Raw genomic sequence first — 22111 nt, forward strand, 5'->3', positions numbered from 1 at the left:
CGCAGGTCACGGGGACTCCGTGCAAACTCCGTACAGACAGCACCCGTAATCGGGATCGAACCCAGGTCTCGGCGTTGCATTCGCTGTAAGGCAGCAATTCTACCGCTGTGCCACCGTGACTGCCCTGTATGTAGGGCATGTAGAAGGAATGTTTCCAGTAATGGGAGAGTCCAGAACCAGAGGTCAGAGCCTCAGAATAAAAGGACGTACCTTTAGAATGGTGATAAGGAGGAATTTCTGTCACCAGAGGATGGTAAATCTGTGGAATTCATTGCCGCAGATGGCTATGGAGGCAAAGACATTGGGAATTTTTAAAGTGCAGATTAAAATTTTTAATGATCAATTCAGTTTAGTTTATTGTCCCGTGTACCGAGGTACAGTGAAAAGCTTTTGTTGCGTGCTATCCAGTCAGCAGAAAGACATTACATGATTACAATCAAGCCATTTACAGTGTATAGATTTAAGATAGTAATATGTGATTGTAGAATCTTCTTCTGTGGCCAGCATGCAAATAGTTGCCTGGGTTGTGTGCCATCTTGGAAACATATTGGTTCTTGATTACTAAGGGCATCCAAAGTTACAGGGAGAAGGCAGGAGAATGGGATTGAGAGGGAAAAATAGATCAGCCATGATTGAATGGTGGAGTAGACGCGATGGGCCAACTGGCCTAATTCTGTTCCTATGCCTTATGGTCTTATAATAGAACGTAAGATCTCAGTGTAAATTATGCCGTGAACAGCCTAACAACAAATAACTGCAAAACTAAATTGATCCTTTCCAACTGTTTTGTATATTTTAGTGTCTCTGCCACATCTTTATTTCACTTTTACGACAACATACAGACAATATTGATACAAGCAAATTCCTGACAATACAAGTTGGAAATCGATACTTGTGCCAGATTTCCAGTGACGGTTAGAGCTGCTGGATGCAGTGGTCCTCACCCTTTTAGTTGATGTCGCTCAGGGGTCCATTTTATTCAACCCTAGTTCCCTCTTTCGTTTGCACAGCAGCTCTAATACTAAGAGACCCACTGTATCCAGAAATAATGTGAATTCAACAAGGTAACTGGTGAGAGCACTGAGAGCAGATTTAGCAAAGTTAGTTCAAAGCCCCACATGACAAAATATCATCACTCCAATTCCAAATCAATGTGCTCCATCAGTTTTCAATTCAAAAATGCCTCACGGCATTTGTAGTCAATGTACGTTAGTACCAGTACTTGGAAAAGTAATGTCAAATGTGAAAGCAGCTAAACACATAATGGATTCATGCACATTGGAATCTCAATGACCACACTCAGACCAACCCTCAAAAGGCTGAGAGTCGGCACAAAATCCCAAATGATAATGGTTGTCAAGAGGTAACAGCAGTTCACATCTCATTGAGTTCCACTTGTCAATGGTTAGCTTTGACAGAAGCATTTTACAGTGTGTACCAATCAATTTTAATCACATGGAATTATTAATTTATTGAATAGATATTTCTCAACATTTTCCCCATTTGATTATATATAACATTCACTGAAAATAAGATCTTATTTTAAAACCACAAAATAAAAATAAAAGCCCAGAAGCCCAGATTAAACCCACTTTGAGTTTGTGTTTTCACTCAAATATGTTGGAGGCCTTAAGGGCGTTCTCTTCCCCAGGCCTGTCAGAATATCACTCAGATGGTTTTTTTTTTTAGTCATTCAGTTACTGAGGGATCCAGTTTTCTTTGGATTGTGCCAGTTCAGCTTTAGGTCGCTTGCTTCAAGACATTTTTAATTGTCCATTTCTGTCCTGTGCATTGCTGTAAAACCAACTCCAGCCCAAAATCAGCCTTCTTGTTGCTTTCCACCTCTAGGCAGCGGCCAGTTTCCAGGTTAAGGATCGATCCATTCTGAGGAGACATCACATCACATTCACAATCACAGTAACAACTGGATACTTTCGACAAAAACCAACGGCTTCGTAACGAATCACAGCCACATTATAGGTCACTGAAAATGTTTATGAATTACTCCACCACAATCTTTTATAGTTTAAGACACAAAGTTCTGGAGTAACTCAGCAGGTCAGGCAGCATCGCTGGAGAACATGGCGAGGTGACGTTTTAGATCGGATCTTCAGATGCAGAAGGGTCCAGGCTCTAGTCGTCACCTATCTGTGTCCTCCAGAGATGTTGCCTGACCCGTTGAGTTACTCCAGCTCTCTTTATCTTCTTTGGCAAACCAGCATCTGTTGTTCCTTGTATCTACATTCTTCTGTCTTCTACAGTTGCTGAGACTGTAAATTAAGCTAAACTATGAGTATTTTATTTTATGGGGGTCCCACTTGCAGTAACATAGGTAGATGTCAGGCAACTTTTTAGGCGGCTGCAGGAGACTTTGCAGTTGCCACATGGTCGCCATATGTTCGCGGGTGGTTGCCGGGGAGTCGCCTTCATGGTCGTGAGGAGTTTCCACATTTTGGGAACTAGTCGCGGCCTAATTTTGGTCACCGAGAAATTTTCAACATGTTGAAAATTTTGCGGCAACTAGAATGAAGTCGCCATGGAGAGTAGCGCGAATTGCTCTAATGAAGGAATATACAGTAGATGCTAAGGTGCTGGTTGTGAATCATACAGCATGGAAATGCCGACCAAGATCTTCCATCTACGCTAGTCCCACATGCCTGCGTTTCGCCCATATCCTTCCAAACCTTTCCTGTCCATGTACCTGTCCAAATGTCCTGAAGTTCCCTGTCGTAAATGATGGAGACGATTCCAGTTTAAATGGGGCATCATCCCTGTCACCCACCTGGACAAAACGCCAAGACTTCAGGTAAACGTTTTTCACTCTCTCACAATCTATAAGCTGAGGATGTCGACTCTTCCTGTTGTCCACCAGGCATTGGGTGTCCGGCAGCTTAACAACAGACCCCAAGGTTCCAAGGTGTATGTATCTTTCTTTTGTATATCTGACCAGCTGAAAAAGAGAGGCAGACAAAAATAATTTTATTGCAGCTGTAAAACGACACTTTAGTTTTTCTGCTGGTTACTTTGGATCAAAAGGGGAGACAACAATTGGGCTGCAAGATGAAGACAGGAGGGCATGGAATTGAGGGGGGTGTAACTGGGACGCCAGGTATCACCGTTGAGCCCTCTGGAGATGTTGTGGGCTTATCAATGAATCGTCAAAGAAGGAGGGTGCCCACCTGATGAACCCAATGACCCCAACTTTCACCACTCCAATCCCACTGCAAATAGCAAGAGTGCTGACTTACTACAGACTGCTTACACCCCAACGGAATGAATACTAAATTCTCCAATATTAGGTAACCCCTACAACTCCACCCCCACCCTCTCCTTTCTCCACTACACCCATCGTTCTTTCTCCTACCCCCCCCCCCCCCCCTCACTTGTGCCCCACCTGGATTCACACCTAGTTCTGCAATCCCCCTCTCCCTCCACCCACCTTCCTTTCCTCTGGCTTCACAATTCGCAACTCCTTCATCCTTTTGCCTTTGGTCGTTATCAAAGGCCCCGTTGTCTGTGTCTACCTAGCCCCAAAGTCAGCAGTAACAATTAAATAGAAAATCATTTGAATCCCCACTGGTCACTTCCAGAGCTCATAATAGTAAGTGTGACAGGTATGGGATTGTAAAATACTGTTGACACAACTTATAAATAAACAGCAAACAATGATAAATGTCTGCCTGTGCAGGAAGGAACTGCAGATGCGGGTTTACACCGAAGATAGACACAAAATGCTGGAGTAACTCAGCGGGACAGGCAGCATCTCTGAAGGGAAGGAATAGGTGACGTTTCGGGTTGAGACCCTTCTTCAGAATGATCTTTTCTCCTAGCTGCTGCCGACAGGTATTTCTCTTCCAGTCTTTTGCACTGGATTCATAACGTGATTTTCACATCAGACAAATCCCAAATTAAAAATCCCAAATCCTTTTCAATAGAAACGGTGTCAGTGATGCTCAGTTTCCAAACCACACACCATCATTCCCAAAGCCTGTCTGCTGAGCCCTGCAATGTACCTAGTTTGACATTAGAGGGCACCAACGTTGCGGGAACTGGAAACAATTTCTCTCTTAAAAAGAGTAGACACAAGGAGTTGCAGATGCTGGAATCTTACATAAAACACAAAGTGCTGGAGTAACTTAATGGATCAGGCAGCAGGGTCTGGAGGACATGGATAGCCAGAGCTTTCTTTAGACTGTAAATAGACACATAAAGCTGGAGTAACTCAGTGGGACAGGCAGCATCTCTGGCGAGAAGGAATGTTTGACCTTTCGGGTCGAGACCTTACTTCAGACTGTGTTATGTCTGAAGAAGGATCCTGACCCAAAACGTCTCCTATCCATGTCAGTCTGAAGAAAGGTCCCCAACCTGAAACATCACCTATTCATATTCCAGCACTTTACATTTTCTCTTTTAAATCTCTATGCTAATACCCTCATTGCCTTGAGGATTGTTATCAAATAAATATATATTTTCTGGTGCCATGAAATGCATCACTTTGAGTCACAAAATGTACAATTATTGTTTTTCTTGGAGATATTGTTAATATTTTTAAAATGTGTATTATGGGTTCCATTTTCTTCTGAATATTTTGACAGTCATATTGGGACGTGTAACTGGTGTTCAACTTACGGACATACGATTCAAGGATTTTCACTATAATGCAGTGAGGGGTGACATAGTTGGCGCAGTGCTCATTACTGATGGCTTCCAGAGACTGAGAATTTGGCCCTTATTATATGTGCCGTCCATGTGGAGTTTGCACATTCTCCTGTTAACTGTGAGGGTTTCTGTCAGTGTTTCTGCCTCCTCTTGCATCCTAAAGATATTCTGGTAGCCTAGTTGGCCACTGTAAATTATCCCCATTGTTGTGGGCATCCGTCCATCTGAGAGAGATGATGGTGCGGCTTTGATGTTGCCCTGCTTGGAGAGCAGATTGTTTTACCTGTGGTTGCACTATGACTAGGCCGATCTTTGACAGGCAGAGCCTCCTACAGCTTCCACAGGTGAACTTGTCTCTCGCCATTGGGATCGGGGAGTGTGTTGCTGTGGCCGTTGACCATTTTGTGATGTTCATAAATCATCGGAGTAGAGGCTCATCGAGTCTACTCCGCCATTCGATCATGGCTGATCTATCCTTCCCTCTCAACCCCATTCTCTTGCCTTCTCCCTATAACCCCTGACACACGCGCACCATCATGGCGCCTCCCCTCCACGGTCTTGAACCACATGATGTCGTGGTGCTTCATACCCGCCTTTGTCCACCTCCCTCGGTCCTCAGCAGCCACTTCCAAGTTGTCAGTGCCAATGTTAAAATGTGTCATATCTTTTTTAATAGTATCCTCATAGGGAAGCTTCAGTCTTCCTCTTGGCCTCTATGCATTGGTGACCTCCCTGTATAGCACCTCTTTGGAGATGCGTCCATTTTCCATCATGTGCACAGGTCCAAGCCAGTAGAGATGCTTCTGCTTGAGGGTGACAGGGATGCGAGGCATGTTGGTCAGAGAGAGGACAGATTCATTGATGATTTTGAGCTGCCAGAAATCTCCCAGAATACAACGAAGACAGCAGAAATGAAAATGATTCAATTTGCATTCTTGATGTAGATTGGTCTTCCAAGCTTCACTGCTGTGTAGTGCTGTGCTGTATAGTAACGTGCTCAAGGTGTGTGCTTTTTACTTTGTCTTTACTTTACTTTAGACTTTAAAGACACAACTTGGAAAGAGGCTCTTCAGCCCCCCCGACTCCGCGCCGGCCAGCGATCATCCCGTACACAAGGACTATCCTACACACGAGGGACAATTTACAATTGACATAAGCTAATCAACCTACAAACTTTGGAGTGTGGGAGGAGATCGGAGCACCTGGAGAAAACCCACGTGGTCACAGGGAGAACGTACAGACTCTGTACAGATAGCACCCGTGGTCAGGATCAAACCTGGGTCTCTGGCGCTAACTCTACCGCTGTGCCACTGTGATTGTGAGTGTACTTAGTGTAGGGAAGTGACAAAAGAATCAAAGGAGACAAGGGTTGATGGGCATGGATCCTTATTCCCCTTAAGTGTAGGAGGCCGAGTGGTGACCTTACGGAGGTATATCAAATCAGAAGGGGAAGAGATAAGGTGAACAGCTACCTTCTCTTCCCCAGGGCAGGAAAGTCTAAAACTAGAGGGCACGGCTTTATGTTGAGAGGTCAAAGTTTTTGTTTAAATTTATTTTTAATTTTGATATTTTAACCCTGGGAAAAAGGTTCCGACTGCCTACCCTATCAATACCTCCCATCATTTTACATACTTCTATCAGGTCTCCTCTAAACCTCCATCACTCTAATTGATTATGGATCTGAACAACGTGCTACATTTTAGTCCTGCATAACATCAGCCCACAAACTGACGGTGAGACTGCCTTTGCTGCCTTCTCCTAACTACACTCTCCTCTTAGAAATATAGAAAAATAGGTGCAGGAGTAGGCCATCCGGCCCATCGAGCCAGCACCACCGTTCAATATGATCATGGCTGATCATCTAAAATCAGCACCCCGTTCCTGCCTTTTCCCCATATCCCTTGATTCCTTTAGCCCCAAGCGTTAAATCTAACTCTTTCTTGAAAACATCCATTGAATTGGCCTCCACTGCCTTCTGTGGCAGAGAATTCCACAGATTCACAACTCTCTGGGTGAAAACGTTTTTCCTCATCTCAGTCCTAAATGGCCTGCCCCTTATTCTTAAACTGAGACTCCTGGTTCTGGACTCCCCCAACATCGGGAACAATTTTCCTTGCATCTAGCCTGTCCAATCCTTTAAGAATTTTATATATTTCTATGAAATCCCCTCTCGTCCTTCTAAATTCCCATGAATACATGCCCAGTCGACCCATTCTTTCATCATATGTCAGTCTCGCCATCCCAGGAATTAACCTGGTGAACTTATGCTGCACTCCCTCAATAGCAATAATGTCCTTCTTGCTGTGAAGCTGATGAGGCAAATATAGCTACTCTCTCTCTCCATTACATCTCTGCACTCTATACAGAGTTAATTAAACTGATCCCAACCATTGACAAAGACAGCGGATTTGATTTCACGGACTAACTTGCTCTTGAATGATTTTAAAATCTGTAAGACAATGCCATCGCAGCAATGCCATCAGTAAATTATAAAATCCCACATATAAGATTAATTATTAATGACAATGAAATGCTGATATTGATCACTTCCATTTCGCAAATGTCATTGATTTCAATTTACATTTTTTCTGGCTGGATGTTAGCGGAGTGTCAGGAAAGGATGGTGCCAGCTATTCTGGAGTCAAGAAACCCGGAAAAGTGTTTCCTTGGAACATTAAAGGAGCCATTTATGTTTATTGTTGTCATATCATGTTATTTTGCTTAGATACATCTTGCAGTATTATTTTGGACTCTTGGGGGCAGTCATTAGATGCACAGGAAGGTGTATATGTAAGGGCTTAGGGCACAGGAAGGAGCAGGCACAGGGAGGGAGGGCATACAGTTCTCACCAAAGCAGGGACAGAGCATCCAGCCACAACTTGCATGCAGGCTTAGGAAAGCCTTGTACATTCATCTCTTTGTTTACCTCAATAACCAATCAACTAAACTGGTAATAACGATTGGAAGATCTATAACTGGTAATAACGACTGGAAGATCTGTTCTATTGGGTCTGCGTAAGGTCACTCCTACTGTACCTGTGTATTAATGGCAACTGGAAAAGAGGGCACTGGAAAGGTTGAAGATTTGCCATTACAAACATAGATGGGATCATTGTGATGGATTGTAATGATTGTGGTGAGAGAGTAAAGAGCCTGTCCCACTTTCACCACCTAATGCACGACGTCTGACGAGTTTGCCCTGGACTCATACTCGCAGCATGGTCGTCACGAGGTCGTAGGAGATCGTAGGTAGGTTGTGATGCTAGTCGTAGGTACTCGTGGCATCAAGTAGGTCGGGGCATTTTTCTAGCCTGATGGAAAATGTCCACGAGTAAAAAAAGGTTGTGAGTTAGGTCGTGAAAGTGGGACAGGCCTTTACGGAAGCTTGGATGATGAGAGTGTTGAGCTAGTGAAAGAGCACAGCTTGTATCTGTGTGGCTCATTTCTTCTTGCGGGCCCAGCTTTACAAAAACATGCTGTGAGCAAATTTGTGCCCCATATCTGAGGAAGGATGTGCTGGCTCTGGAGGGGGTCCAGAGGAGGTTTACGAGAATGATCCCAGGAATGAGTGGGTTAGCCATACGTTGAGCGTTTGACGGCGCTGGGCCTGTACTCGCTGCAGCTTATTTTGAAGGTTGAGGGGGTACCTCTTGAAACTTACAGAATAACGAAAGACATAGATAGAGTGGAATGTTGAAAAGATCTTTCCACTGGTGGGGAATCTAGGACTAGACGTCATAGTCTCAGAATTAAAGGGCGCTCTTTTAGAAAGGAGGTGAAAAGGAACTTCTTTAGTCAGAGGGTAGTTAATCTGTGGAACACATTGCCTCAGAGGGCTGTGGGGGCCAAGTCAATAGACAATACTCAATAGACAGGGGTAGACCATTCAGCCCTTCAAGCCAGCACCCATGGCTAATCATCCACAATCAGTACCAGCCACAGTCAGTGGATATTTTTAAGGCAGAGGCAGACAAATTCTTGATTAGAACGGGTGTCAAGGGTTATGGGGAGAAGGCAGGAAAATGGGATTAGGAGGCAGAGATCAGCCATGATTGAACGCCGGAGTAGACTTGGTGGGCAGAGTGGCCTAATTCTCCTCCTAAAACTTGTGAAGCTTGTGAACATAAAGGAATCAGGAATTGGGATGAATAAGGTTCCCGGTGTGTCCAGCAGATGTGGCTGCAGAAGAATTCCTGGATCCTCCCTTAAATCCCAATGCACTTGCAAAGCCACTGCAACAAGTTTGAAAATGATCTGATGCCATTACAATGCCTTTCAGCAAATTGTCCATGCTGCTTCACGGCTATGGTACTTGTACGCACAAAATGCTGTGGCTGATTTGTGCACAGCAAGTTGCCAACACAGTAACGAACAAAAAATCTGCTTCAGTAATATTGGTAGATAGATTAATGTTGATAAGGAAATATTTTATTTAATGGTACCATAAGGCCCATCTGAGAGCCTCAGTTTAATTTAATTTTTATTTTTAGAGATACAGCGTGAAAACAGGCACTTCGGCCTTCCGAGTTTGCACCGACCAGCATTCCCTGCACATTAACGCTATCCTACACACGCTAGGGACAATTTACAATGATACCAAGCCAATTAAGCTACAAACCTGTACGTCTTTGGAGTGTGGGAGGAAACCGAAGATCTCGGAGAAAACCCACGCAGGTCACGGGGAGAACGTACAAACTCCGTACAGACAGCACCCATAGTCAGTATCGAACCCAGGTCTCTGGCGCTGTAAGGCAACTGCACCACGGTGCCACCCAAATGTCTTAACCTAAACATTACCAGAACTTTGTATAAGAAACAATTAGACACGTACATGGAAAGGACATGGAAAGGTTTAGAGGGATATGGGTAGACAGGTGGGACTAGTGTAGATGGGACACGTTGGTCGGTATGGGCAAGTTGGGCCGAAGGGCCTGTTTCTACGCTGCCTGACTCTATCACTCTAAAAGATACCAGTTTGAATATTTGCAAGATTCCCATAGTGCTGCATTAAGTAACCAGCATGGATCATCAGTTTAGATCTCTGAACCAGTACATTTGGACTCCAAAGTAAGCACTGCTCGCAAATGAGCCAAGTCTGCTGTCTTGGAAGTTGAAGTGCATAATTGCAAACTGTTCAATGTTCACCAAGGAGCTGAGAACGTGTTCAGAATATGCGCAGCCCTTCCTTCACTAATCAAGTTGTTAAGAAGCTCATGGGAGTCTTCGCTAAGTTGTAATCACTTTGCTATTCTCATTTGTCAGAGCCTGGCATAAGTGATGAGGTGATTCGGATTGTGGTTTTCGCCTGGTTGTCTTATCTGTAATTGAGACACAACAACTTAATTAAGTGTTCCATCACCCATGGAAAGAAATTCCTGAAATGTCCCAATGCATCTGCCAAAGAGCAACATGTAAGGTCTGCACATACAGAATGAGACATGTGCATTTAATATTGACGTTATCATCGAGTTCCAGCCGTCCAAGGGTACATGGAAAAACTCAGCTTTCTCAATTGAAATGTCTTGTGAAGCAAGCACTAATGGTGTTGACTAAAGCTGGGTTCATGCCAGGGAGCCACGAGTGGGGATCACATCATTCCACAAAACCAACATCACTTGTGACAGCTCCACGATAGAGTAATACTTAAGTTATGACAGAAAAGTAAATCTTCACATTTGGCCTTTCCAGGGTGGAGCATGAGGAAGAGTGTCAGTATTAAATGTGCATGTTGCATTTGGAAAACCTCTTCTGGAAAACTTGATCCAAGAGATAAACCAGTGCATAAAATGCAAAAGCGTAATAAAATGCTGAACCGTTTAAGTTCACATGTTATCGGAGCAGAATTAGGCCATTCGGCCCATCAAGTCTACTCGGCCATTCAATCAGGCTGATCTATCTTTCCCTCTCAACCACATTCTCCTGCCTTGACCCCATAACCGCTGACACACATATACTAATCAAGATTCTGTCAATCTGCACCTTAAAAATACCCAATTACTTAGCCACAAATGAATTCCACAGATTCACTACCCTCTTTCTAAATAAATTCCTCCTCATCTCTTTTCTAAAGGTACATCTTTATATTCTGAGGTTGCGGCCTCTGCTCCTAGACTCTCCCACTGGTGGAAACATCCTCTCCACATCCACTCTATCCAGGCCTTTATTCTATCATCCCTGATATTCTATGATGGCAATTTAGCGATGCCCATTTCTGACAACTGTATCTTGGGATCCATGTTTGGGATCAGAAATATATCACAAAACAGACCATTTTCTTTTTAAATTATGACGAATCCCATTTGATACAGGATAATTGGCAACCCTAATGCAGAGACAGCGATAATGGGTAAGAGAATTAGGTGTATATATTGACTGAATCTGAGTCAGCTGTTTTAAATAAGTTGGCTGAGGTGTGCAATTTCACAGATCTGAGAGCAAGTTAATCAACACTGCTGCTGTATTTGTAAACTGTAGGATTAACAAAGATGCTGCTGGCCCTGTTACAACTCAACCTCACACTAAAACCTAAATGCTGCTGACGCATCCTTACAGACCCTTTGATCTGTACTCCTGTAGCCTCTCAAATACAATTTGATGCTGGTTCTTCAGAGCAGCTTTACCCCGCTTACTGGAATTGACAGGTGCTGAGGCATAGATTCCTTTGAGAGCGTTGAACTGCTCTTTTACAGTGTAAAGGATCAACATTCATGGCAGAAATAAGGCAACATTTCTTTAGTCTGAAGATTGCAAGTCTTTGCTGTTGAATGTGAATGCTCTGCTGTTAAGCATATGTATGAGGTTAATAAATCTAATGTCCTGAAGGAAATCAAGTAGACTCAAGGGGCTGTTAATCCAATTCTTGCTTCCCTTTGTTGTGTTCTTTTCTCATATGTTTCTCCAAGTGTAGAAGTGCAATTCAGTCCAAAAGGTTCACAATAACCCCATTAATTAAATGTTCACCCATCTACTTCCACGCAACCCACTCCCTCACCTGCCACCACCTCCACTGGGGTAATTTACAGTGGGCAATGAGAAAAAGCAACCTGCATGTTTCTGGGATGCAGGAGGAAACCATAGCACCAGGTGATATCTAGTGAGAACACACAAACTCCACACAACACTTGAGATCAGTGTCAAGCCAGGGAGATTGCCTGGAAACCAGTGACTGCCTGGAACATTTTGCTGATGGTATTGTAATGTTGCTTCAATGCCACTTGCATTTGATTTAAATGTTCCACCCCATTGTTAGATAGGTACTCGTCAATGGGGGGGGGGGGGGGGGGGGGGGGGGGGGGGGGGAATGCAATCCAACCATCAACTCTAATGTGCATTCAGCTCATGCTGAATGGTCTAACTCTTGGCTGAAACAATTCCAAACGGATCCCATGACTACTCTCATTTCTCTCTGCTATAGCATTATCTGTCCTTCAGTAATAAACCTCTTGCCTATGAAACTGCTTTGGCTGAATCTAGGCTGAAACCTTAATGTCATACCGAACAAGTGCTGCGCATTCTGAGATGTTATCTTTCTGATGCAATGTTAAATGGAGACCGGTGTGCGCTTCACTCCTGCCCCACTTGAGAGACATAAAATAACACATAGGACTACTTTGAAGAAGAGCAAGGACGTTCTACCCAACATTTAGGGCAGCACAGTGATGCAGCGGTAGAGTTGCTGCCTTACAGCGCCTGAGACCCAGGTCCGATCCTGACTACGGGTGCTGTCTGTATGGAGTTTACATGTTCTCCATGTGACCACGTGGGTTTTCTCTGGGTGCTCCGATTTCTTCCCACACTCCAAAGACGTATAGGTTTGTAGGTTCATTGGCTTTGGTAAAATTGTAAATTGCCCCTAGTCTGTAGGATAGTGTTAGTGTACAGAGTCGCTGCGGACTCAGTGGGCCGAAGGGCTTGTTTTCGCCCTGTATCTCTGAAGTCAATCTCGACCAACATTTGTTCAAAAGCTATTATCACTGAAACTGATCTGGCCACTGTAACATTATATTTGTGAGGGCACATGAGACACAAGGAACAGTAGTTTAGGTGTCCTTGAGACTCTTGAAAGGCGCCCATAAATAAAATTTATTATTATTATTGGTAGTTGCCGGAATCTATTGGAGCAACACAACGGACAGCATCTGTGGAGGCAAATGGTCAGACAACATTCTGTCTCTGGATTCTTCTTCATTCCGAAGAATGATCCCAACCTGAAAAGTCATCAGTCATATGTGAGCCTGTTGTCGAAAATCGCTGGTTTCATTTTGAACATAGAAACATAGAAAAATAGGTGCAGGAGTAGGCCATTCGGCCCTTCGAGCCTGCACCACCATTCAATTTGATCATGGCTGATCATCTAAAATCAGTACCCCGCTCCTGCTTTTTCCCTATATCGATTGATTCCTTTAGCCCTAAGAGCTAAATCCAGCACTTTGAAAACATCCAGTGAATTGCCCTCCACTGCAGAGAATTCCACAAATTCACAACTTTCTGGGTGAAAAACATTTTCCTCATCTCAGTCCTAAATGGTCTACCCCTTATTCTTAAAATGTGACCCCTGGTTCTGGACTCCCCCAACATTGGGAACATTTTTCCTGCATCTAGCCAGCCACACTGATCTGTTTTGTAGTAAATGCCTACTATGTTATGTGTGCTGAAGCAAAGCCAGAATTTCATTGTCCTATCAGGGACACATGACAATAAACTCACTTGAACTTGAACTCGGGAATTAACCTGGTGAACCTACGCTGCACTCCCTCAATAGCAAGATGTTCTTCCTCAAATTAGGAGACCAAAATTGCACACAATACTCCAGTGCGGTCTCACCAGGGCCCTGTACAACTGCAGTAGGACCTCCTTGCTACTAAACTAAACTCCTCTCATAATGAAGGCCAACAGCCATTAGCTTTCTTCACTGCCTGTCTGCCTTCCTAATCTGCCTTCCTGTTCTTGCCACCAAAATGGATAACCTCACATTTATCCATATTATACTGCATGCTTCTGCCCACTCACCCAACCTATCCAAGTCACCATGCAGCCTCATAGCATCCTCATCACAGCTCACACTGACACCCAGCTTTGCGTCAACATAATAACATAGAGGTTATATCAATATAAATTCTTCTTCTTAAGGAGTAGCATCTTCCTCTTAACCTAGGTTTACTGCCCACTGATTTTATTTCCAATCCGTAAAGCCCAAGGAGGCTCAGAGCGAAGTAGAGAGAGAAAACAAATTAAAATTATGTGTTGATAAAGACAGAGAACAGAAACATAATAAGAAAAAGGTAAGAGAAGCCTCCTGTCTAATTGTCTTGCCAAGACCATCTTTGACATCAATTTTCAATTATTTTATGTTCATTTTAAATTGTTCCTGCAAAATGCCCAATTTCTTCCTCCTACCTGGATCTGATTAAGATGATGACACCCTTGAGAAAGAGAAACAAGATTACAACAAACAACGACTGTTGTATTCCCCGCCAATTACAACACTCCCTCAGGTGAATCTATTTGATAAAGACAGGAGTTATTAAATTTCAACAAGTATAGAAACACTCAAAGTAATATATATTTTTAATATAAATGTAACCGAATAGAGGTGAAATTTGCTTCTACTTAATTCTCTGAGGTCAATTAAAAATAATTTACGTAGAATTTTGCAGACTGCACAAGAAACAGGCCTATGACAGCATTTCAGCCCCACATTCACCTCACCCCACCTTATCTTAGCTCAGCTGATCACCTAGTTCCTTTTCTCTCTTAAGATCAGCAACCTTCCCATTAAATATATCGATGCAATTAGCCCCCAACAATAGAAGCAGTGTTCTCAGTAAAAAAGCTCATACTGTATCATAAGATCATAAGTGATAGGAGCAGAATTGCCCATTCGGCCCATCAATAGTCTGCCATTCAATCATGGCTGATCTATGTCTCCCTCCTAACCCCATTCTCCTGCCTTCTTCCCATAACCTTCGACACCCGTACTAATCAAGAATCTATTTATCTCTGCCTTACAGTGGCAAATAATTCCACAGATTCACCACCTTCTGACTAAAGAAATTCCTTCTCATCTCCTTCCTAAAACAACAAACTTTAATTCTGTGGCTACGACCTCTGATCCTAGACTCTCCCACTAGTGGAAACATCCACTCCACAACTACTCTATCCAAGCCTTTCACTATTCTGTGCGTTTCTAGGAGGTTCCCCCTCATTCTTCTAAACTCCAGCGAGTGCACGCCAGTGCTATCAAATGCTCATCATATGTAATCTACTCATTCCTGGGATCAATCTTGTAAACCTCCCCTAGACCCTCTCCAGAGTCAGCACATCCTACTGATTATTAAATGTATTAAGGCTCAGCCTAGAAATTTGCCCCTTAATTTTGGTCTCCTCTGCAAGTGTCCCCTATGTTATAGCTCTCCACCCAGACTGAATCTGCTGGGTGTGCTTTCTCAATTCTCAGGTAATAAATTTAAGAGTATGTGCTGGTGGCACAGTGGTGCAGCAGTAGAGCTGCTGCCTTACAGCAGCCAGAGACCCGGGTTCCATTCTGACCTTGGCTGGTCTCTGCATGGATTTTGTACGTTCTCCCTGTGACTGCGTTGGTTTACTCCCCACATTCCAAACACGCGCTGGTTGGTAGGTTAATCGGCTTCTGTAAATTGCCTCCAGTACGTAGGATAGAGCAAGTGATCTGGTGATCATTGGCCAGCGTTGGCTTGGTCGGCCGAAGGGCCTGTTTCCGTGCTGTATCTCTAAACTAAACTAAACTAAACTAAGTAACATATTGGACAACATTCCAATGGATAATAATCAAAGAACACTGAACGGAATATTCAATATATCCAGTGCTGCCTCACTACGTAGCCAGAAATGGAGAAACATGATGAAGGCGGGAAACTCGAGATTTGGGCTACGTCCATAAGTCTCTGCAATTTCTAGCGGTCTTGGATGGAGCAGTTCGCAAACCATGCCGTGATGCATCCCGATAATAACATGCTTTTTACTGCGCATCGGTGGAAGTTTATGGGGTTGTTGAGGACATGCGGAACTTCCTGAGCCTTCTAAGAAAATAGAGTGTTTGGTGTGCTTTCTCCAGGTCACCAAGTAATGATCAGTGAAGAAACTGTGTCTCAAAACACCTGGTTAGGGTGCCGATTTTGATGCCATTGTAAACTTCTTCAGAAAATGTTGGAAAGCTTAGGTCAGGCAGCATTCACGGAGATAGAAGCAGAGTTAATGTTTCAGGTCAGCACATCAGTTCTGAAAGGTCATCAACCTGAATTATTAACTCATTGTCTCTCTTCACAGATGCTGCCTGACATGGTGACTGTTGCAGGCAGCATTGTATTTCCAGCATCCACCATTTTCAGCTTTTTGATAACCCCCTTCATTTCCTTATTCCCTGTACTGTGCACACTGTTCACTCCATAATTCAGCAAGAGCCCAACATGAACATATTCTAGTTGAAATGATGCAGGAAGCAGATATCCATTAGCAATAAATTAACAAGTCATTGATGATACTTTATACCGCGTTGTGATAGAGTCATAAAGTCAGAGAGTGACTTCAGCCCAACTTACCCACACCGGCCAACATGTCCCAGCTACATTAATCCCACCTGCCTATGTTTGGTCCATATCCCTCCTTACCTGTCCTATCCATGTACCTGTCTAACTGGTTCTTAAATGTTGGGATAGTCCCAGCCTCAACTACCTCCTCTGGCTGCTTGTTTCATACAGCCACCACCCTTTGTGTGAAAAGTCACCCCTCAGATTCCTATTAAATCTTTTTCTCCTCACCTTAAACCTATGTTCTCTGGTCCTCGATTCACCTACATTGGACAAGAGACTCTGTGTATCTACCCGATCTATTCCTCTCAATGAAAGTGATGCACACCTGCAGGATGTGGGCTATCACAATAGGTGACGTGCTTCTAGAACGACATGGCCTCTTACTGAAAGCCTTGATTTCATCATCCCCCTCCTCTCCCTTCCTGCTCTGTGCATCCTCTATTCATTCTGCCTAGCAGATTGTACCACAAAGGTATTATCCAGTGAAACATCTGGAAACACTTGGTTAGGGTGAAGATTTTCAAGCCAACATAAGCCATGTTGACTGTGTCACTGAGTTCCAACTTGGTGCAAACTCAGCATGTAAATTATGACCTACCACAGTGTTGCATATTCCCGGGTGTGCACTCAGTACATGGAAACACGCTTTGAAGTTGGCCATTGGTATGGTACAGGCTACATTCGCACAGAGGCATCGATGGTGCCCAGGATACAGAGTGACTACTGTAGTGCATCAAGAATGTTGCCTCAGGGCCTAAACATGATGCTTAGGTCCATTAGAAGAGACAAAACATGAAAAAGTGAATGTTGAAAGAGGTTTGAGATTCCTTTTAATGTATTCCTAGAAGAATAGGAATACGCTAAATTACTCAATAAATAAAACAGGATGGAAGATATGGTTAAAGGTCTTCTTTTGGTAAAGGTTATATTCAACAGTTTACAATTGTTTAATGCAAACGAGGAGAAAATAATTAGTAAGTCACAAAACAGATTACAATTGCAAACAGCTCTGATGTACCAATTGTTTTACATGTTAATTGATCTTCATTTACTTTTTAAATTAACTCATGGGATGTTTATTGGATGGTTTAAATTGGTATTGGTAGATCTTTTCAAGTCCTATTCCAGCAATGGAATTTTAGTTATTCTCGGTTGCTCACATCTAAGAAAACAGCCTGGAGCTGTGGTGCAGGAAGCTGTGAACATCATTAGGTTATTCTGAACACACACAAGAACAGTGCCAGTACCTGATTTTGATCTGATGAACATCTCATGAGAAAATGAATACTCATCCAATGTGCTGGAGAGTCAAAATGCTCAAATAACTAGATTTTTGATTTATTGGACTTGCGTCTAGATAAATCTTCAGAGTACCTGTTTTGGTGATCTAGGCCCAATTAATTTTATTAATGTCAATGGTCTCCAGTGTAATTCAACCTATATCAAGAATTCACCTCTTGCTGACTGGAAGGGAATTAGAGAATCAGCAGCATTCATCTGGGTGTTAGACTTTCGGTGAAAGGATAATCTTATATTACTAAAAGTCTGATCTTGACCACCTCCTGTTGTTCTGTATATTGATTTTAGAAAGAACGCTGCCACTTACGGCTGTGATTTTTGGCCGTCTTACTCAGAGTCCCCCTCCGCTGCACAGGACATGAGGATTTTTCCCAACCATGAAAAATAAAAGAGTTATTAGTGTTTAAAAAATGTTGAGATTCTCTCTCCTGAGGGCACGCCCCTTCCGGAGGGACTATAAAACCAGGGAAGTGTTGAGTGTCTCAGTCAGTCTCTGCAAGCTGGGGGAGCGAGAGGGTCACGTCTCTCAGTCTGAGCTGTGAATAACACTGAACACATGTCTGCTAAACTGTGAGTGGTTTTACTGACCTGTCAGTGCCCTTAATGTGGTTTGAAAATATAGTTTGGAAATGCTAAAGCTGTGTTGCCTTTGGTTTGGAAATGCTAAAGCTGTGTTGCCTTTGGTTTGGAAATGCTAAAGCTGTTGCCTTTGGTTTGGAAATGCTAAAGCTGTGTTGCCTAATTAAAGTTGCCTTGCCTAATTAACGTTGCCTTGCCTAATTAAAGTTGCCTTGCCTAATTAAAGTTACCTTGCCTAATTAGAGTTGCCTTGCCTAATTAAAGTTGCCTTGCCTAATTAAAGTTGCCTTGCCTAATTAAAATTGCCTTGCCTTCTATATAATTAAAAGTCTAATCTGGACCACTTCCTGCTTGCGCTTTATATTGATTTTAGAAAAAAAGCTACCACGTACGGCTGTGATTTTTGGCCATCTTACTCAGAATCCACCTCCGCTCATCAGGTGCCGAGGATTTTTATTAGTGTTTAAAAAATGGTAATATCTAGTAATATCATAAATTCAGAAGGGTAGACTCTGCAGCAGGTTCTGTGCCCAGTTTAAAAAGCCCTTCCACAGTGATTTTAAAAGGCCAAATATAAGGAAGAACAAGCAACATCTAACTGAGGAGCAAATGTTGATGCAGGATCCTCAGTCGTCTGCGGTAGTTCCATCAGACACACATACTGTAGCTACTGAGTACATCGGATGCGAGTTGACTATATGCTGCAGATGGTGTTTAGTTAAAGAAGACACTAACACCTCCCAAAGCAGCGTGGGTGCACACAAAGCCTTAAGGAGATAATCCCAAAATGCAAGAGAAAAGGTTCATCCGTGACGGGTGAAATAGAAAATTTTCAGCCAGGCGTATTATCTGGACTTCTCAGCTCACTATTGTATTCTTTAATTCTGCAAAGTTGAATTTGTTAAGATTTCTTCGAAATAGTGGGTGTCTCCAAGTGATTGCTATATAATCCATAGATGATATATCTTGCAATCAAATCATCTGAACATCCTTCAAGAGTGAAGAAGGGTCTCGACACGAAATGCCGTTCCTTCTCTCCAGAGATGTTGCCTGCCCCGTTGAGTTACTCCAGCATTTTGTGTGTATCTTCGGTGTAAACCAGCATCTGCAGTTCTTTGCTACACACTTCAAGAGTGTCCACCTTTGTTGAACAAATGTCCGACTTCTTTTTTTTAATTGCCACAAGACTATGGTTGATTGATTTAAATTCTTGCATTTCTGAACTATTTGCACTTTGCTAGTATTATGTTCTTCCAATCAGATTGTAAATGAATCAATTTATAATTATTGTCTCGATAGAATTAAGGCTACATGGAGTGACAACACCATTAAGCAGGTGAATGGAGATGACTGGGAAATCCCATTGCCAATGGTGACTGCAGTGTTGCATATGACTGAGATCGATTTTGTTTTATATACGATTCATCTTCCACTCATTGTAAATTTTCTGGAAAAATGATCCTGACTTTTATTAAAAGTTGTTGTCGTTTCTGTCAAGTGACTCTGTTTTGTGAATAAATTAGCTTTGCAGCTTACAACATACCTATATGTTGACACCACCCTGCCTCCCCCTCATGGTCTGACACAATGATGTCAACAGACACTTTGAACAGTTAATGCCTACCTGAGGAGACATCCCATGGCATGGATACAGAATGGCTGTGTGGTTCTCAGCTGGACCTTGATCCAGGCAAAAATCTTTTGCTTTGTTGTTACGAACCTAGGAGATTAACAGCAGCATAACAGAATGAGATGGAAAGCTGCGACTCTGTAGGGAGGTACATTCACAAAAATAATTGCCACAAAGATGATTACACATTTAAAGCTCTGGTACTTTGCAATTAAAGCATGATATCCGCTGAGTAATACAAAACAGATCAAATTCATTCAATGCACACTGAACATATTCCATACTGGATTTTAGAGATACAGCACGGAAACAGGCCCTTCGGCTCACCAAGTCCGGCTGAGCAGCTGCACCACTTTTTGATACTTCTATCTATGAGAACCTGCCCTTGATGGGAGAACTATGCAATAGTGTAAACGCTCATGCAAAATCTGATTTAAAACAAAACAAAATATTTATCAACAGTTATTACCTCTCCATATGCCACAGTATTATTGTATCTCCTCATCTCTGGGTAAACATTGTCCAGATACCACTGGAAATTCTTACAATTGAGTTGTTTTCTCAAAGCCACTCTTTCGGAAATATCGCCAATGTCGATCCCTGGATTCTGGAAGACAAAGAAGCTTTACAAATTACACTTACTTGGTTTATTCTTCCTGCAATTCATATTTGCAAGCAAGGAAGAATACAACAGAAAACCAACATTTGTTATTAATGAACCAGTGGATTTGTGGATGTATGATAATCGAGGTGCCCAGGAGCTGTTAGGGTTATTTCCGTCCCGTTTAGGATCCCATCTTTTGCCATTTAATGGAAGTCCATTGAAGAAATATCAGAGAATGAAATATCTATTCACATTATGTGGGAATGAACTGCAGATGCTGGTTTAAAACAAAGATAGATACAAAAAGTTTCTATGTAATCCAGCGGATCAGACTGCATCTCTGGAGAAAAGTAATAGGTGATGTTTCGAGTCTCGACCCGAAATGTCATCTATTCCTTTTCTCCAGAGATGCTGCCTGACCTGCTGAGTTACTCCAGCTTTTTATGTCTATCTTCTATCTATTCACGATGCTTTGGCAGGGTTCCATTGTTCAGTGATAACTTCTGCATGAATATCATGGTGGGAAGGTAATAAAATTGTTTTTTATGTTCTATTTACAAAAACTAAGCTAGACTGGACTTATCTTTGGTGTGGTCGAATATGTAGGATTGGAGATCCTATAGTCTTTTATCCTTGCTTGTGGACACAAGGAATAGCAAATGCTGATTTACAAAATAAGATACAAAGTACTGGAGTAACTCAACGGGTCAAGCAGCGTCTCTGGCGAACATGGATAAGCTACATTTCTGTAGTCCTGCCACACCTCTCTTCCAGCTTTCTCTAATCAGATAGTTGGCAGCTCATGTTTCCTTTACTTTCCCCTTTCACTCCTGCAACATTTTAGGTGTGGAATGGGATAGAGGAGATGTCGTAATGGATGGTGAGGCTAAAGTCTAATCAGCTGGGTCATCGGTGCCAACTCTGATTTGTTCTGTGCCTTTTCATACTTCTAGTTTCCCTCTCTCCTGACTCTCAGACTGAAGAAGGACCTCGACACAAAACATCACCTATCCACGATTTCCAGAGATGCTGCCTGCCGTGCTGAGTTATTCCAGCACTTTGTGTCCAACAGCCATTGGCTCTGGTCTTGTGTATCTCAACTTATCCTTGATATTAATTTGTTTGGGAACATGCATATCATTTACTCCAGCATTTTGTGTCTATCTAAAGTCTAACTAGTTTTAATCATGTCCGTCTTATATGCAATCAAATGATTATTGCCTTCAGTAAATAGTAACTAGATATAAAATTTACTGTTAACGTTTGTGAGTTGAGTAGTTTATTACATCATCACTAAAATGTTATATCAATATTTTATGTATTAAATGAGACATTTAATGTCCCTCTGTGGGTTTCCTGAATCCTTTCGACTGTTTGGTGCTCATTATCAACAAAACTGGTCTTACCCACCCACGGTCTGGGAAGTAGAGAGCTGTCTCTGGAGATGTGCCAGGCATTTACCCTTAAATATTCCAACAAAGTCCAAGATGCTTTTAGTCTTTTCTTCAAAGCATCAGTTCATCAAACCTGATGTTCAATTAAATTGAGCTGACAAGAAAATCAGCAGACAACAGCCAAGTCCTCAGCGATGATGGGCTAACTTAAAGATACCTACCAGAGTGGAAGTGGCAGCAGCTGTGCCACCATGTGGCTCTTCCTGGCACAGCTTTTGGCAAAACATCAATAGGATAGAGGTTCCTCCAGACTCTGAGCTTGTACTGAGCTGACAATGATTGATTTATGTGGTGTCTGTGGACTCCAGATGTTACGCTG

The 22111-nt window shown here is 42.7% G+C and overlaps 1 protein-coding gene across 1 annotated transcript in view; it reads right to left on the minus strand.

The window, feature by feature from the left end:
- Positions 1-774: 774 nt before the first annotated feature.
- Positions 775-22111, minus strand: part of galnt17 (polypeptide N-acetylgalactosaminyltransferase 17) — a 318360-nt gene continuing 297023 nt past the window's right edge. Inside the window, exons 8-11 of the mRNA XM_033046150.1 lie at positions 20204-20341; positions 19729-19824; positions 2783-2950; positions 775-1884 (exon numbers count right to left, since the gene is read on the minus strand). Coding sequence (XP_032902041.1) covers positions 1741-1884; positions 2783-2950; positions 19729-19824; positions 20204-20341 — 546 coding nt within the window. The 3' untranslated portion in view covers positions 775-1740. The remainder of the gene's footprint in view (positions 1885-2782; positions 2951-19728; positions 19825-20203; positions 20342-22111) is intronic.

The sequence above is a fragment of the Amblyraja radiata genome, chromosome 28 (assembly GCF_010909765.2).
Source record: "Amblyraja radiata isolate CabotCenter1 chromosome 28, sAmbRad1.1.pri, whole genome shotgun sequence".
NCBI lineage: Eukaryota > Metazoa > Chordata > Chondrichthyes > Rajiformes > Rajidae > Amblyraja > Amblyraja radiata.